The sequence below is a fragment of the Colius striatus genome, chromosome 15, assembly GCF_028858725.1.
Source record: "Colius striatus isolate bColStr4 chromosome 15, bColStr4.1.hap1, whole genome shotgun sequence".
In the NCBI taxonomy this organism is placed as follows: domain Eukaryota; kingdom Metazoa; phylum Chordata; class Aves; order Coliiformes; family Coliidae; genus Colius; species Colius striatus.
In genome coordinates this window covers 18,575,508-18,592,792 of record NC_084773.1, presented here as the reverse complement: position 1 = coordinate 18,592,792, position 17,285 = coordinate 18,575,508, and the positions used below count along the sequence as shown (strand labels likewise).

The window sequence follows — 17,285 nt, the reverse complement described above, 5'->3', positions numbered from 1 at the left end:
ATCCTATCAAACTTCAGCTATGGGTCAGGTTTTTTTCTTCTCACACACAAATAACAAAGAAGCTAAAAATAAAAGCTTGATTCTTTTGTACCAGACCCACTGGAGTCACGAGGCAGCTTTTCAGTGAACTGCTCAAGCAAAACCCAACATACATACCAAATTTCTCCCAGACTGAAGCAACAGAAGCATTTTTCAGCCCATTCCCTGCATCCCTTAGGCAAACCATAAACTGAAATGCAACTCCAATTTACTTCTCCAGCTGGGAGTATTTCCTGCTGAAAAGTTTAGAAGAAGTGTTAGAGACCAAGTGCTGCAGACAGAGGGGCCTGAGCCTCAGAAACCCTCCAAACACCATTTTTGTATTTAAAACCAAAAGTTTACTTTATTCAAGCCAGCAGTAGTAGCAAGAGGATTTAACAAATCCTAATTTTTCCTGGACTTGTTCATGAACACACAAAGCAGCAAAAATCCTTGTCTCCAAACCTGATGCAGTCTCAGAGCTGTGGGCAGGGATGCAAACACTGGTCACTGTACAGGGTAAGGCTGGGGGCTGGAGAGCACCCAGCACAGCAATTAACTCACAGTTCCAGCAGCTTCTGCTCAACTCAGACATTTTAGCCTTCAGAACCTGACACACAGGGTGACAGAAACCTGTGACTGCTGCAAGCTCTGAAGGAGTCCCTGTGGTTCCACATCAGGGCTGACAGCACCACAAACGCTGTAAGGAAACCAACTTTTCTTAGATAGCCATTTATTTAAACATCAAGAGCAGAATTAAGGGTTGTCTTTTACCTTGTATTCTGAAAAGCAAACTTCAGGCCATTTTCTATGCATATTCTGGTCCTGTATAATCATGTTTTAATAGGAAATACCCTCATGAACACTGCAAAGCACCTGTTGCCTGGATTTCCGGGCTTAGCCACATACTCCCTTCATGGCTGCAATGACAAGGACCACTTCTGGCTGCGTGGCTGCACACAGAAACATGCTCTGGGGGGATGTAATTACAGAAGTTGAAGCATCCAGATTTAGAAGAACACAAGGTATGAAAATGGATTCGATGCTGCTGGAACAGCAGCTGCTCAAGTACCCAGAGGTGTGTCTGACAAAACACAGCTGTTTACAACTGCAGGTGTTGGGGGGGTTTAAATCCACTTTAAAAAGCAACCAAAGCAAACAGGGGGGATGTTCTGATTCAGTAAATGCAATCTTTAAATGTAAGCAGGTATTTAATACTGAGATGCTTACTGTGATGTTAAAGCATGACTTCCATTTTTATTAGCCATCACCACAAAAGTAGTTGCAGACACAGGAATGGATTCACTACTGCCAAGCCCTTGAGGAAGGCTTTGCCACAGTGCCACTAGTGCTGCTGAAACAAACACAGCGAAAGGTCCCAGCTGCTTAAAGAACAAGTTTATTGACAATACCTTCACAAAGAAACAGTCTAAAGAAAATCTCAGAAATCTCTAAACTTAGAAATTTAAAAACCTTGTTCTCATTAGCAAATTATTTTAAAAAAGCAGTGTTAAGGTGTCACTACCTTTCAAAACGTTCCTGTTTCAACAAGTTGGTTCAGACCTTTGATTTTTTAACAGACATCCAACCCTTCAGCACAATGGAGAGTTAAGGTACAATTTTCCTTCTGTAAGGGGATCCCGATCAGTAAGACTATTTTTCTTTTGCAAGCATCTCCCTGCACCCTGTCTGCTCTGAGCTCCACAGGTGATGTCAGCAAGAAAGAACTTCAGAAACATTCCATCTGAGCCAAGTCATTCCGGTATTAGTTAAATCCCAGATTTCCCCAAAGGAAACCAGCTGCACGCGTCCGAGAGGTCATTTTTGTACTTCAGGTACACGAACTTAAAACCAAAATGAGGGACAATTCTGATTAAAATATACTCAGATACTTCATAACATTAATTTTTATTGCTTTATATGAATACTGTATTGAAAGCCCAAGCATTCAGTTTACACACAGGAATTATACAGTTAGATACCGTTTCACAATGGCAGTGAGCACTCATTACAATCTACAAAAGGCTACTTTACAGAAATTTAAAAATTCTAAATATCAAAAAGGTACAGTTGAAGAAACAGGTATAAATTTGGCAGCCAGGAATCGTGACTGGGAGGTTGCAGCTTGCATGTCTTTAAATATGGGAGCTGGAAAATAGCGAGAGTTTAAAGCAGCAGTTTGTGCTTTGAGCTGGTTTGGGAAAAAACAAACGTTAACACTGGCTGTCAAAGTAGCATGTTCCAAAGTGTTTCATTCACTTCCAAAGTGTTCTACAAATCAGAGCGATTTCTATGCACCCTTAAACCTCCGGGTGGTTTAGCTCGGGTACGGCGCTACGGCCACCTGCTAATTCCTCCAGTGCAGCGGTGTGCTCATACCGGTGCCATCTGCCTGCCTCTGAGCAATTCTGAGCCATCTCTACCATATTCACAACGCTCCAAGAACCACTCAAAAAGGCAAGTACCTGGTCACTTCTTCCAAGATATTTCCTCGTCGTATTTTCAAGCTTTCCCCTCTACAAAAAAAGTTTCAGCTAAAGTTTTGATTACAACATTTTCAACATAAAGCACATTTTCTCATAAATAAACGAAACCCTTTCACTCAGGCACCTCAGAAGTGTACAAAAACGTTGTAATCTGAACAGTTCTCTTGGAATGTGTTTACTCTGGTGTTTTCAACAACGGTAGTCTCTCCAGGGTTTCATCTGGGCCAGATTTCATTTGTTTTGTTTTCCAGAGGCAAAACAAAGTGCCTTGAGAGTTGAACTCAGTCTTTTGCAATAAAAAAGGAAAAAAAAAAAGTATTTGCTGTATTTATCTTGTATAGAAACAGAAAAAATATACCATTTCCCCCTTGGAACAGCGAGGGTACACTTACATGTGCATGCGTGCATACGTGTGTGTGAAACGCGACACATTTTAAACACACAACAGAAGGTTTCATAGTGTGTGGTCAAATAAAAATCTGGAATCCAGCATGAAACCCCATATTTCACATGTCAAATGTTGAAACTGTAACCAAAATATGAAGTAACTGCTATAGCTGTCAGAAAAAGACGAGACAAAAAGCTTTCTTGCTTACGTACAACTAGGTGTGGTAATCTCCAAAAAAGTTGTCAAAATTATAATTACCTTCCAGTTTAAAAACTTTTATTCTAAATAAAAAAACCTATACACAAACCACTGATTTGACCAAACGAAAGGTCAGCGGTAAAGCAGGACCTGAAGGAGCTGGTATTCACAGTTCTTATCACGTACAACTCTTTCAAGGTTCAATCCATGGAGAAGTTTATTTTACAACCTGCTTCTTTTTGTAAAACTAAAGGTCCACTTTATTACATAAAATTATTTATACAGTGTAAAACCGGAACCTTATGGAAAATACTGCATCTAAGTGTGTTTAAATTAGTCTTGATCCATAGGTTCGTCTGCAACTTCTGTGGCTTCCTCACTGTTTTCCATAGGGGTGTCTGATGAAGTTTCTGGAGCTTCGCTAGCATCAGACCCTGACTCCTCAGTTTCACTGCAGTCAGCTCCACCACTGGCAGATCCACTAATTTCACGGTCGTCAGAGTGTAAATCCTTCTCTGCTTGAGACTGATCAGACTCCTGCATTTGATTGTGCTCCTTAGAGGCCTCTTCATTCACAGTTGAGGATTCAGTGTCTTTTTCTTGATCTTTTCTCTCTGGACTGACATTTCTGGGAGACATGAAGGACTCTAGAAATGGTGAAAGGACAGGATTACTAAAGCATTTTTAAACATATCTTAATCCTGCTCCTCTCCACTCCCAGCTACTCTGAGCAATACTTCTACAACACAGCCAGAGACAGGAAAAACTGGCAATCCCCAGCTTTATTAGCAGATGTAAAGTATTCACCACTTCATCAGGACAGCCAACCTATCCTGATACACCACTAAATAATATCCCACTGTTGTATTCAATACGCAGCTTCACTTAATTTAGCTTCAGTGGATAAAGACATAGTCTAACAAGGTATTTTTTCCCTGCCTCCACACATTCCTTCATTTGTCTTCAGAAGCAGTCTTTTTGTGATGTTGAAAGCATTACTGTTCCAAGGGTACATCCATCATGATCTAGAGGAACATTTTGCAAATACATGAGCCACAAATCTAAATACTAGGAAAAAACCTTTGGAGAGTATGTTAAAAAAGATATCAGCCTCTTCACTGCAGTTATCCTTTTATTTCATTAGGTACAGGGCCTGTCTTACAGTGAGGTTCATTTTCACTGTTTTAAGAAGATCTGGAGTGATTATTGCTCAGCCTCCTCAGTGAAAGAACGTAACTTTGTATCTGTATTTCAGTGATGCATTAATAATACAGTCAAACGTATCTGAAAGAAGGATGAGAACATCTGATGACATCCTCAAATTTATCCTTACCACCCTCACGGAATTTACTCCCTAGGAAAACTTTAAGTACTATTTAATCACTTTTTAAATAGAGATGTAGGACAAAGGGAAAAGAAGAGTTGCAAAACTGAAGTATGAACAAGAAGTTCATCTTAACACACAACCAGAGATATTCATCAAGCTCAACAGCACTGGTCTCCAACAAAGAAAATCCCAACTACCTGGAAAATGAACGTAGCTAAGAAAATGTGTCATACCTTCCTCCTCTTCCTCTGTACAGTGCTGTCTGGCAGAAGCAGCATCTTTTTCTTTATCCTGAGATGTAGAGGATGCTTCTGTTTCTTCACCCATGCCTAAAGACACTTCACTGGAGGCAGTTTGGTTAGGTGCATCTCTGGCTTCCCCTTCCTTGTCAAATTTAAGTCTTTTTACCTCATGTCCTTCTGCTTCTGCAGGATCATCTTCAGAGTGCTTATTTTTTACTGGGCTGCTCTGAGCACCTTCAGATTCAGATGCTGGTGATTCACTATAAACAAGAAATGCAGCTGTAGTTGTTATTGAAAACCCCAACATTCTCATTATACTAAACCAAAACAAAAAGTAGCAGCTACTTCAGGTTCAACACTCTGCAAGAGGTAACAGTACAACACGTTTCAGTTATTACACAACAAAACCTCAAAGCCATCACTCTTCCTTCACTTGATTGTCAATGAGAATACAGAGTGGTTAGGCTGTTAGGTGGGTCCAAATTACAGAGAGCTCCTGCTGTCAGGATCAGTTGCAAACGCTTAGCAAACATTGTATCTGGTTATAGTTTCACATCCTGACACAAACACAGTAACTGTGGAATTCCGAATTGTTACTCACTCTTCATTTATACTCTGCCTCCCATATGCTTGGGAGAGCTGTTACTGCAACTATGGAAACTTGAGGCAATCTTTACCTAGATGGCCTAAACAGTAGGAAGTAAACATCAAATCCTGCTGGACATATTTGTATGTTAATAGTTTATTACACATACCTTAGATAGCCATTCCCTTTTTAAAACAGAAGTGGAAATATAAGAGAGAACTGTAAAAACTCAAAACACATTTCTCCTTACAAACCTGTGTTTCTTATCTTCTGTTTGCTGCAAGCTTGATTCTTTATGCTCTGTGCTGTCTGGCAAACCGTTTGTTGTCATAGGAGTTGACAAGGAAACCTTCGGTCGACTTACTGGTCTGGGAGTTCCAGGACCATTTACATTAGATCTTTAAAAATAATAAGATGAAATTAACCCATGATTTCAGTAGTTTATTCCTAACAGGCAGGAACCAGCTATAACTTTGAAATGACCACCAAAACAAAATTCTATTAAATTTTATACTGAGTAAAAAAATCCCCTGCTGAGGTAAAACTATTCTAAACAGTAAGGTTACCAAGAAACCAATTCAGAACAGAATACATCATATACATGTTCAAGCCTCTTATACCAGCCTTCGCCCAGTATTCCATGCCACACCCCATTTTTGAGAGTCAGAACAGGGAATGATAAAGGATCTGAACCAGCTATTGCCTTCATTTATCCAGAAAAACTTCACCCCCTAAACCAAACGTACCTGTCAGAGTACCCTGGTGAATTTCCTGGGAACATAACACCATTCATCCGATTTAAACTATTGGAATTATTTTTCCTAATTCAAGAAACAAGCAAACAAGAAAAAGAAGAAAATAATATTATGAATGAAATAACTTTCAATGACTTTAGACTTGTTTGTAAAGAATTCACCCCCAACTAAAACAGCCCCCCATTGTCAGTCCTGCAGGGGCTCTCTACCTGTACACTGTATTAGGGCAACAGGCTAGGATCTGAATTTACAGCACAACTATTATCGAGGGGCATCCATTTTTTCCACCACCAGCTATAGTATAAACTGCTTGGATAATGCTGAACTGTTATCACACACCTGACTCCAAAGCTGTTAATTCATTTCCCAGTTACTACACGTAACACTTGCTGACCACTATTGCTACCGGTGACTTCACTCTGATAACTCGGCACATCCGTCTTTTGGATGCAGCTACTGCCAGCAAGAGAAATCTAGACATACACACACACACATTGTCCCCTCTACTAACACAGGCCTCAAGTTTCAAGGAAAAGATTATACTTACTCTGAAGAAGGATATACACAGCTGACAACCATGACATTCTGTAACACACAAGCATATTAAGACATCAGAAATAGAAGCTTCGGCTCTTGACCACACCCCAAAAGTTAAGAGATATGGGATTCTGGTTTTATCTGTTAAAGTCACTTAGGTTGAAAGCTATCAGTAGATTAGACATATATATACAAGTGTACCTCTGTTCTCTCTTCACAAGGTCAGGTCTAATTACACTAACAATCGGTAGTTTCATGAGTAGCTTACTGTCACAAGACAACCAGCACATTAATCCTCAGGCCCACACATTCATAATTTCTAACTGAAGTTCTCTGGACTGTGCAGTATTCTGAAATGCTGAGACACTGCTGAATTGCTGGAGAAATGCTCTGCTTGTACACAAGTCCTGCATTCAACAGTGTGCAAGCACTATTAGCTATTTTTATCAGTCATATTTCAAACGTGATTTTAGCCCCACACAAAGGGCAGAAACAACCATTCATGCAGAACATTCTGCTCAGCTCCCTCTCCTTGAATGGCACTGCAAACAAAATCAATTTTAACATCTATGAACCTCGCTTAAAAATTAGGTATGTTTCTCTCTTCAAATCAATACTTAGCCCAATGCCACAGCAGGGCTTTTATCACAGACCCAGCTAAATTAACCCTGATGAACTTTAATGAGGATTCTCCATAAAACCTGAGGCATGGTTTCACAGATCTCATTGTTGGCTAAGGAAGTGCTTTGTGAAATCCCTCTCTCATTCATTTCTGACCATCTCCTTCCCACTTGAGTGCATCCACCGTAACAGTAAAAACAATCCATTTACAAGCCAACTTTACCATCAAGAAAATCCTGTGTGGAACCACATCCCAAAAGCCTGTTTTCTGCTTCTGAAATCTCTCACATTCCGACACAAGCTGTAACATACCAGTAAATGACATCTGTGTGCTTTTATGAATGCACCAGCCTCTACTCAATAGAATCTAAATACTGAGACAAAAGGCACTGGGGGAAGGGTCTCCCTTCCTCACTTGCTGGATCTAACCTGACCCAGATATGGAAGGAAATGCCTGATGAAAAAAATCCAATTATTTCAGCTGATTATCTGATGGTTTCTGGCTACGACTCAATATGAAAAGTGACATTACACCTTCCACAAACTAAAGTTTGAGTACTGCATAGTGATTCGGAAACATAACATTTACATCCCTGAGATTTATGTTTGTCTTCAGTTATTTTCAAACTGCTTTTTGACATTTAAAACTACGAAACAATCTCCTACACTCAGAGTAGTTATTAGCTATATTATACCTATGAGCCATAATAAAACCAAAGGACCTTTGGGAGTAATGCAGAAGTTATTATTTAAGTGGTAATTGTGACTATTTATCTGTGTTCTGTCTCAGAAAAATACATACCTTTTCCACACCTCTTAGAAATTTGTCTGTTCCTGTGTAATTTCTCCTAGGATCTGTCAGCAACTCACAGAGTCGCTGAATTGTGAAGGGGATGCTGCAATGAAATAGAGTTATAAGGTTTTAATTTTAAAGAGTAGATTGCTAGGAAGCACCAATGATATTGTTTTCTCCCCCAGAGAAGACAGAAAGAAAACAGTACTGAAATTTGTTATCATTAGCAACACAGGGAAAAATAAGGCTTTGACTACACTGAGGTAACAAAGCACCCTTTTGTTCTCACCGCCACCACAAAACTCTTAAGTGGAATCCTGAATATCATCATACAACTCAATTCATTAAAGCAATGAAAAGCAAATCAGATCAACAGTAGAATAGATTATGACCATATTTATTATTCAAATATAAAGAACAGAAATAGTAAGTGATGCAAAACAAATTTGAGTCAAACACACTACAGCTAAAAATTCTCCATTTGCATTTTATTTCATGTTTTACAAATACATTTACAGCAAAAGCATTAAACGTTGTAATTAGTAGAACCATTGCACCTTAGCTGTTATAAACACTCTGTTCTGCCTCAACTGGGCAGTACACTCGGCTATCAAAGAACAGCTCAGTAAAAATAATTATACTCAGAGCAAGACAACTAAATTCATAAGCATCACATTCACACATTGTCTTCTCACAATTCTGCACTCAATTTCATCCCTCCTTAAAAGGAGGAACTGACCTTTCAGAGTAGCAATACTTTACATGTAACAGTTACCTATTCATAGTGTCAGATTTTAACAAATGTCTGTGACTTCTGACAAAATAGTAAAACACTTCAAAAGGAATCATGCATTTTGGCACTGAAAATGCAACCTGAACTTCATTTCTTGAGCAGCAGATGGCACCAAGTGTCACACTATCACCTCCTTTGCGTGTAATTTGTCCAACATCTGTGGTTTTAGTTAGCAAAACCTAAAGTTAACTTCAGTAAAAAGATTATTTTTAAATAGTTTAACAACGTGGTTTTTAAATTAATTGGCACTGGTGTAAATCTACAAGTGAACATCAATGTAAAGGTCTGTGAGCTGAATGAGAATTGATCTTAAGTGCTTCGGAATTGAATTAGTTCAGTACCTGAGCTGCATGAATAGCCCTCATCTGCCTACTTAAGGTCATAACTTAAAATTCTGCACAAACACACTCAAAACTGCACTTCTTAGGACTATAGTGCAGAATGCATTACAAACCAAAAATTCATTGCATGGAAAGGATTCAAGAGGGATCTGGGAAAGTGATTTGTAACATATATATTAAAATGTAGCAAAAAAGGACAGAAATGAAAGTTTGGATTATAATTATGTCTATTTCACTCATGCTGTGAAAACTGCTGTCAGAGGTCTCCAATAACTTGCCTTGGTATTTTCTGCTTCACTAGCAAAGGATTAAAAAAAGACAGCAAGTGTTTTGAGAAGTTCCTACTCCAGAGCAATTCTGAGGTATAGCATGAGAATCTGGCTCCACAAACACATTACACAGTGGCAAGTAAGACACAGTAAAGTTAAAACAGTCAGTTCACGCTTTCTTTAAAAGACACTTCAGTTAGAAAGAGCACAAACCAAGGACCATTCCTCATTCATTACTACTGTATAGTTAGTTTTAATGAACTCTGTCACCTTCTTAAACAAACAAGAAAAACATCCTAAAGTTATTTCCTTCTCCACTACAGCATCCTGAATTGACATCCACAACTCTAAGCAGCCCGAATGTACTCAGTTACACAAACCAAAACCTGCTATTGTTACTTTCTGGATACACTTCCACATGCTTCAGCTTTCACCATCATATCCTCACTGGAGGAGTTGTAGGATTTACTAAATGAACTACTCTACAATCTGAAACATCTTAATCTATTATTTTCTTGAAGGTAACTAAGTCTTCAGTCAGCTTCCTCAAAGACAGGGTGGTTCACTTCAAACTATGAGGAAGCTGAACATTCTTAATCGTCACAGCAACAGATGAAAACAGCACAGCCTCAGAGAAAGCACCGGCTGTGGTCACTGAGAGCTCTGGGTTTAGCAGGCTTTGGCACAACAGAAGATAACGGCAGCCCATTCAGTTGCTGTCGCCATAGGAGAACGCAGCAGTGAAGCATAAACAAAAAGATGGGGGAGGAGGGAGAGACAAACAAAAGGGTAGGTTTGTTTTTAAATTCCTTCCGTGAAGTAGCCCAGTATAAATATTAGGTAACTCAGAACATGCTGAATTTCACATTCTTAGAAGTATCCTACTACATGAGAGTAATTGGAGGAGGAAAGACAAGATCTGATATTAAGTGGTATGGAACAGTGGCAGTAAAAATTAACCTATCATCAAAACAAGAATGTGTTACTAGCACCTCAAAATCTAAAACTTCAGAGTAACATGGAGGCAAACTTTATAGTACACTCATTTACTGACAAACTGAAAAACAATGCTGTAAAAGTCTCTCTTTAAGCAAGCACTGAGAGCCACAAGCAGGGTGACTCAACTTCTGGCAACTGTAATCCTGTTTAGAAACAAGGAAAATGCTACATAAGATATTAAGAGACACTCAGGAGAAAAAAAAAAAAGCCCTAACAACCTCGGATCATTATGTCTTGAAAAGCTACTGGACTGCCACAAAGTGATTAAGAACTGAACACCAAAAGACTCCTTTCAACTTTACTGTTTGTGTTACCTGTTAAATGCACATAACAATACCATGTTTGACTGAACTGCACTACTGAAGAACCAACTACACATACTGAAAAACCTGAAACCACTGACATGTCACACAACATCACAACTTGCACTCAAAGACATAATGATGAAGTGAAAGTTCTGAAACTACTGGATTTCCCAAGGTATATTTACTCCTGCTCAGCTATTTGAGGAAGCAAAATGAACAATCACAGATAGTATCAACTACCCAGTTAAAACTCAGGCAGATGTTTTTCTTGTGCTGGTTTTAGAGCAGAACTGACACATACCCGTTAAATCCAGTGACAATCTTCAGGATTCTTTCTTTCATCTCTTCAAAGGGAATATACTCCACGTTTGGATTGGGGGGCCCTCTTGGTTCGGGAGCTGAGGTTCTGAAGTCATCCATTACTTTCTCCAGTTTGAAAATAAAATAGCCTTTAAACTGAGACCACTGAACCCTGCAGAAAACAGAAGAATTAAGACATACACAAGTCAGCTCTAAAACCGCAGAAAACCAGGGTTACCTTATGTTTCCAAAACAACATTCATGTTGGTATGCTAGCCCTAAGAAATGAGGCATGTAATGCAGTATCATTTTTCTTCCTGCATTTAAAGCATGATATCTATTTAAGTAATTACAGTACAATAGTATTACACAATTCAATTGCCATTAACAGTGTAAGCCATTTCCTTGCAGAACCAACAGGCACCCTTACAGTTCTAACCTAACTGTGAAATATGGATGCATTCTATACAATCTACCAGCGAGCCCACATCATCTCAAGTTTTCACTGAGCTTACAAGAGGAGAAGGGAAAAACAACAAAAAAACCCCCACACACAAAATAAAAAAGAAGAAAAAAAAGTATTTCAAGTGTGGCTGGAAATCATACAGCAAGTATACACAACACTGTCTGCTTCTGTGATAAAATCGTACCGAAAGGCCTTTTGGAACTCACTGCTCAGTATCCATGCATCTTAAAAACACTTAATAGCATCTCTTCTCAGAAAGGCAAACATCTTATATCACAGTTATCACCTGATGGTGAACATCTGAGTAAAACAAGTTTAATGCCTGAAAAACATTCCCACAACAGTAAGTAATCTATTAAGATCTTTCCAAGTTACCTTCTGCCTTACCAGTTTTCTTGTTAACAGAATTGTGTAGACTGAAATTCTCAAGAAAGCAGGTCTCTCATACTGCATATGATGGACAAGGTGGGAACCCAGCAGGAAAGCCCTTCCCCACCAATCTCCCCACACCACAGCCACGGGAGGTCTGACAGAGCCCTCCCTGGCTAGTGCATTCCTTCACAGTATAGGGAGCAACTTGAACTCATTTAGTTCAATTGCCATCAATTTTATTCTATTAATGCTAATACAGGAGTTTTTACAGCTATAGGATGGAGATGGTAGCAGGGAAAAAGAAGAAACTTTGCAGCTTCAGAGTCACAGAGGTGTCTCATGCTTCTAAAACATCATCTGTTGATCCCAGTGATGTAATTTAGACATGAAAACATGCATTTATATGATGCGCTTGAAGCACTTTCAATCCATGAACTGGTTTCTGATGAACAGTTTTATCCCAGTACCAGTAAGTTACATTGGCACTTCAGACACTCAACAGGAAACATAATTTGCATCACAAAACATTGAGTCAGTTCCACACTGTTCAACCATGTAGGCAAAATTCAGTCTTGCAGCGGCCACACAGTGGACTCTGGAAGGCACGAGGAAGGTTTCTAGAGACTATAATGCAGGTTACTTGGTTCTTTTAAGCTTAACTCTTCTATAGCTCTCCCAGGATGAAGAATCTCCAACTTTGGCACACCATCCATCCTTCAGTTAACTCCTTCCTGCCTTTCCTACCAACTCAGCATGCAACAGCCACCTCTTTCTCACCTCACGTACTTACCACTCTGGCTGCCAGGCTGCTAGGAAGGGAGCAGAACTATACACTATACTTACTTGAGGAAGAAAATACTTCAAATGCAAGGGGGAGCAGCTCTGGAAAGCAGGTTTCTGCTCCTCCTGTTTTCATCCAGAACTGTAATTGCTTTCTTTTTCCCCTCAAAGCCAGTACCTTCATCAGCAACAGCATCATCTACTACTGCATTATCACTGACCGTCTCCCTCCTAGACAGCTGTGAACTGTGCCTCTAGTTTAAGCTAATGCTGAACAAATCCTCAGAAATGTAACACAAAGTGAGTAAAGAATTTATAGAAAATAATCTTACTTCAAGCAAACTTAATTATGTATATTTGTTAAAGAAACTTAACTACACTTGTAACAATGCACTGCAAAGTTGGAATGCTATTTTTCAACTGTTTATAAAAGATTACACTCAAATCAGCCTACAAGACTGAGGAGCATCTAGCTGTGTATCTCAAAAAAAATGCTGAAATAATGAACTCATTTCTGACAGACAAACAAAACAACAACCAATTCACAGGGACATTTTCTTCATTTCTATTTACTTCAGTGGTGGCAATCAAAAGTGAGTGCCACAATAGGAAAGCTAGCTTTCCTGCTTTACCAGTCCATGACAATGACTCGTAGAAGTTGGTATCAGCTAGACTCTTGACACTCACATGCATCTCATCCATAGAGAAAGCCAATTAGCTCATGTGCCTTAAGGAGAGACACTGAAAATGAGCAAAGTTTAGTCAATGTCCTCTACACTTAAATCAAGAACCAAATGAAAGAAAATTAGAGCCAAAAGAAAGCAAGCTCTTCTATAAAGATTTATGCACAACCTCATCAGGTTTTATACACTGGAAAATAACTGGCAAACACTTTAAGCTCTGTAAAGAAACCAAATTGAAGAAATTCCATGGAGAAAATACTATTCATGCTTTCTTCTGAGCAGGCTTGTTTATAAATACTTGCTCTTCCCACTCAGCACTGTGCATTTAGAAAAAGCTGATTATGTACATTTATGTCTTCTAAACCATTCTCCTCCTGTCCACTACATTGACTTGTGCATTTGTACCAGCAACTGTAAGAGCTCTTTTATAGCCACTCAAAGTAAAAAATCCCTGTGAAAATTGTATGATCTGTAAAAATACCTTCAGAAAAAACACTTCAAAAAGATTAGCTGATCCTAAAATGTTTTAGCTCTTGTACTTCCATTCTAGAGAATGTCAACTTTGAAATAAGATGCATTTTATGTGTATCTAAAGCATCTTTCATTACAATATCTGGGTCATCCTGTGTAAATATGCCTGTACAAAGACAGCTCCCTGGGCTAACGAGCCTGAAGTTTCATAGATAATCCAAATCACCACAAATTGACATTTTTTCTTAAATAAAGAGCCCTCTACTCCCCTTCCACCAGCTCCTGCACCATCTTTCCCTTACATCAACCTCTGACATACAGAAAATTAGATGAAGAAACTGATTTTATGATAAAATGAGACTATGTAATGGAAGTATTGAATGGTTGAAAAGAATACATCACAGCAAGCTGCAGAGTTTTAGCTCAGAGATGTATATATCATAGCAGAGCCACTTGTCTTAAATTCTCCCAGGACTGATATTTACACCTGTAGTTTAAGTGGGCTTTAAGGTGTGAAAAGATTAACAGCATACCATTGGATCAGAATGTAGCCTCTGACCTTGCAACTCCAATAAAAATTGGAAAAAATAAGAGAAACAGGGATGGAAGAGACTTCCATTTGAAGATTATCAGTTGTGTTTTACAGAAATGAAACAGAAAAACAGATAGCACCTGACTGAACAGCCCATAATATGGGAAACTTAAGTCTGTTTTGATAATATTTACATATAATTACAGAGGGAGCACAAGAAAAAGGCTAAAAAAGGCTGAGAGAAGATATGACACGAAGCAAGCAAGCAGACATTAAATAACAGGCTAGGCAAAACCCCCACCTGTCCTGGTCCTGGTCTGTGACAGAGTAAATTTTCTCCCTAGCAGCTGGTACAGTGCTGTGGTTTGTATTTAGCGTGAGTACAATGACAATAACACACAGGTGTTCTAGGTGTTGCTGAGCAGCACTTACTCTAAGTGAAGGATTTTTCAGCCTCCCATGCTCTGCCAGCAAGCAGGTGGCACAAGGAGCTGGGAGGGGGCACAGCCAGGAGAGTTGACCCAAAGTAGCCAAAGGAATATTTCATACCACACAACATTATACCCAGTATAGAAACTAGGGAGCTGGTGGGGAGGGGCTGATGGCTGCTCAGGCGTCACTCAGCGGGTGGTGAGCGATTGCACTGAGCATCATTTGTCTTAAGTTTTATTTCCCTCTCTTTATTATTTTTCATTACAATCACCCTTATTGTATTTTATTACCATTTTAGTTATTAAACTGTTCTGATCTCAACCCATGAGTTTTACTTTTGTTTCCAGTTCTCCTCATCCCATTGTGAGGGCAAAAGAGTGACCAAGAGCCTGTGTGGTGCCCAGTTTCTGGCTGGGGTTAAACAATGACACACAGAAATAGTCTAATCCTATCAGTTCCAGAGTGCAAAAGACTTCCTCCTAGTCCCTTATCTCTTGCTTACTCACAGTTTGAACTGATGAAACTGAGAAAGCAGCTTTCTCCCTTGCTTATTGTGAAAGGGGGAACTCCCTGTCAATAGCTTGCACTATCAAGATGGTTTTTGTCAGAAAATTAACTGATATTTTCTTCCAGCCACGGGACAAGTTTCTAGAATGGATTCCTTTGCTACTTGGTATATTCAATTCACAGAATCACAGAATTTCAGGGGCTGGGAGGGACCTCGAGAAAAGAGCAGAAAGTCAGAAACATTTAATAAAGGTGTTGGGGCGAGATTTGACAAACCCTTCAAACCTAAGTAAGAGAAATAACACTGAAAGGCAACTGAAAAATCTCAAGTGGAGAGAAAAGTCTTGCACTTGTAGAATCACAGAAAAATATTAACTTTCAGAGAACTAGAACACGGTAAGCTGTGACTGCAATACCCCCATGCCCTTCAGACAAGCACAGTGCTTTCCCTACTGTTTAAGAAGAACTGTCCAAGTTGAACAAGTGATGCAGTTCTTTATCATGTATTTAGTCCTACGCTGGAAGGCTTTGCTAAAATGACTACATGACTTGGACATAAGTCTCCACAAGAAGAAGCCAACTAGGATGTTGTTTATCTCCCTTTTTTAGCAACTGTATTCAACGAAGGTGGTACATATGGCTTACACACTAGACAAACTCCATGGGATTTAAAGTTTCAAACCTGAGTAAGACTCGTGGAAGGTCAGTCAGGGCAATACTGAAAATTAACTGTAGAACAGGAAGAACAACTCAGAGTGCTGAAGTAAGGCTGTGTCCCACAATGAAAGCAGTGCAAACCTTTCTGGAATTGCCTCACAAAATAGAGGTTTAAATAAGAAAAACATATTGAAGGATGCTAAGCTTCTAGAGACCTCACTATGTACTGAAAACATCGAGTAGGAGAATTCCTTGTGGGATATCTATCTTCAGATTTCAGTGTTTAAGTTCACTGCAAAATTAGTTGGTTTAAATTTTAAGAGGATGCCATCTGTTTTGGAGAGATGCTCTACATATACCTCAAAGAACGTAAAATGAAAACAAAATATATGTACTATTGGTTCTGTCCTTTGAACATGTCATAAAAGAAACATCACGACTTAGTAAAGAAGAGAGCACTTCCCTCTTCACCTTCTCCTACCATTACCTCTCTAAAAGCAAAAATCACCTTTTTACAAGTACAAAATAGTACATTTAGGATGTAAACATTTCATGTTCACCTAAGCTGGTTTTAAGGCAAACTCGAGGACAACCTTGGAGGGATTCACTTAACATGCAACAAGAGATACAACAGCTTCCCCCCTCCTCTCCAATTGTCGCTGACTTAAGTTACATTCCCACAGAGATCTGCTAGCAGGAAACAGGTGTTTAAGTGAAAGAACTTGCCAACTTTAATAACTGTTTCTTCTCTTTCAAGCCTTGCTCTAGAGCTCATAGAAGATGAGGATATACTCATAACACAAAGTAATTTCCCCAGGCTGTCAGAAGCAAAATTAAAGCTTTACTCAAAATGAGTTAATTCCTTTTCTATTCTGGTCTATCAATGGGATCTCCACGACTATTTGAAAAGTCAAAAGGCACAAAAAAAATCAAGTGCACACAGCAACCATGTACCCAATTCAAACCCATGTGCAAGGTGGCAAACTTTCCATTGTGCTCTTCCACAGCCTCAATGCAAAATGTATCCAAATAGGAAGATCAGGGGCTAGACAGACTATGCCACTTCTCAAACCAACGGCCTGGCCCATCTCTGCCACCAGACATCACAGAACTTATTTATTGCTAGGCAAGCCAAGCCTAGCCTGGGTTTCCTTCCCCCAGGCTGCAGAAATGGCAGCACCTGAGTGAGACTTGGTGTTGGAGCCTGCCAGGACTGTCAACTGTCCCACCCCCTGGCTAAGAGTGGGAGGCAGAGAGCTCTTCTGTGAGTCAGCAGCTAAAGCTGCACAAAGGAACAGGTCTGTACCACTCACTCTCCCTCCCTCCTCAGTTACCTCTGTTCCTTGATGTGGAAAGACAGTAGCCAAAGCCTACTTCTTCTATTATTTTCCTGTTGCTTCAATATTTTCCTTACTTAGCACACCCTA

At 39.4% G+C, this 17,285-nt stretch overlaps 1 protein-coding gene across 1 annotated transcript in view; it reads right to left on the bottom strand.

The window, feature by feature from the left end:
- Positions 1-1,901: 1,901 nt before the first annotated feature.
- Positions 1,902-17,285, bottom strand: part of PPP4R2 (protein phosphatase 4 regulatory subunit 2) — a 28,188-nt gene continuing 12,804 nt past the window's right edge. The window contains exons 3-9 of the mRNA XM_062008347.1: positions 10,960-11,130; positions 7,961-8,054; positions 6,548-6,585; positions 5,992-6,066; positions 5,500-5,643; positions 4,651-4,919; positions 1,902-3,737 (exon numbers count right to left, since the gene is read on the bottom strand). Coding sequence (XP_061864331.1) covers positions 3,424-3,737; positions 4,651-4,919; positions 5,500-5,643; positions 5,992-6,066; positions 6,548-6,585; positions 7,961-8,054; positions 10,960-11,130 — 1,105 coding nt within the window. The 3' untranslated portion in view covers positions 1,902-3,423. The remainder of the gene's footprint in view (positions 3,738-4,650; positions 4,920-5,499; positions 5,644-5,991; positions 6,067-6,547; positions 6,586-7,960; positions 8,055-10,959; positions 11,131-17,285) is intronic.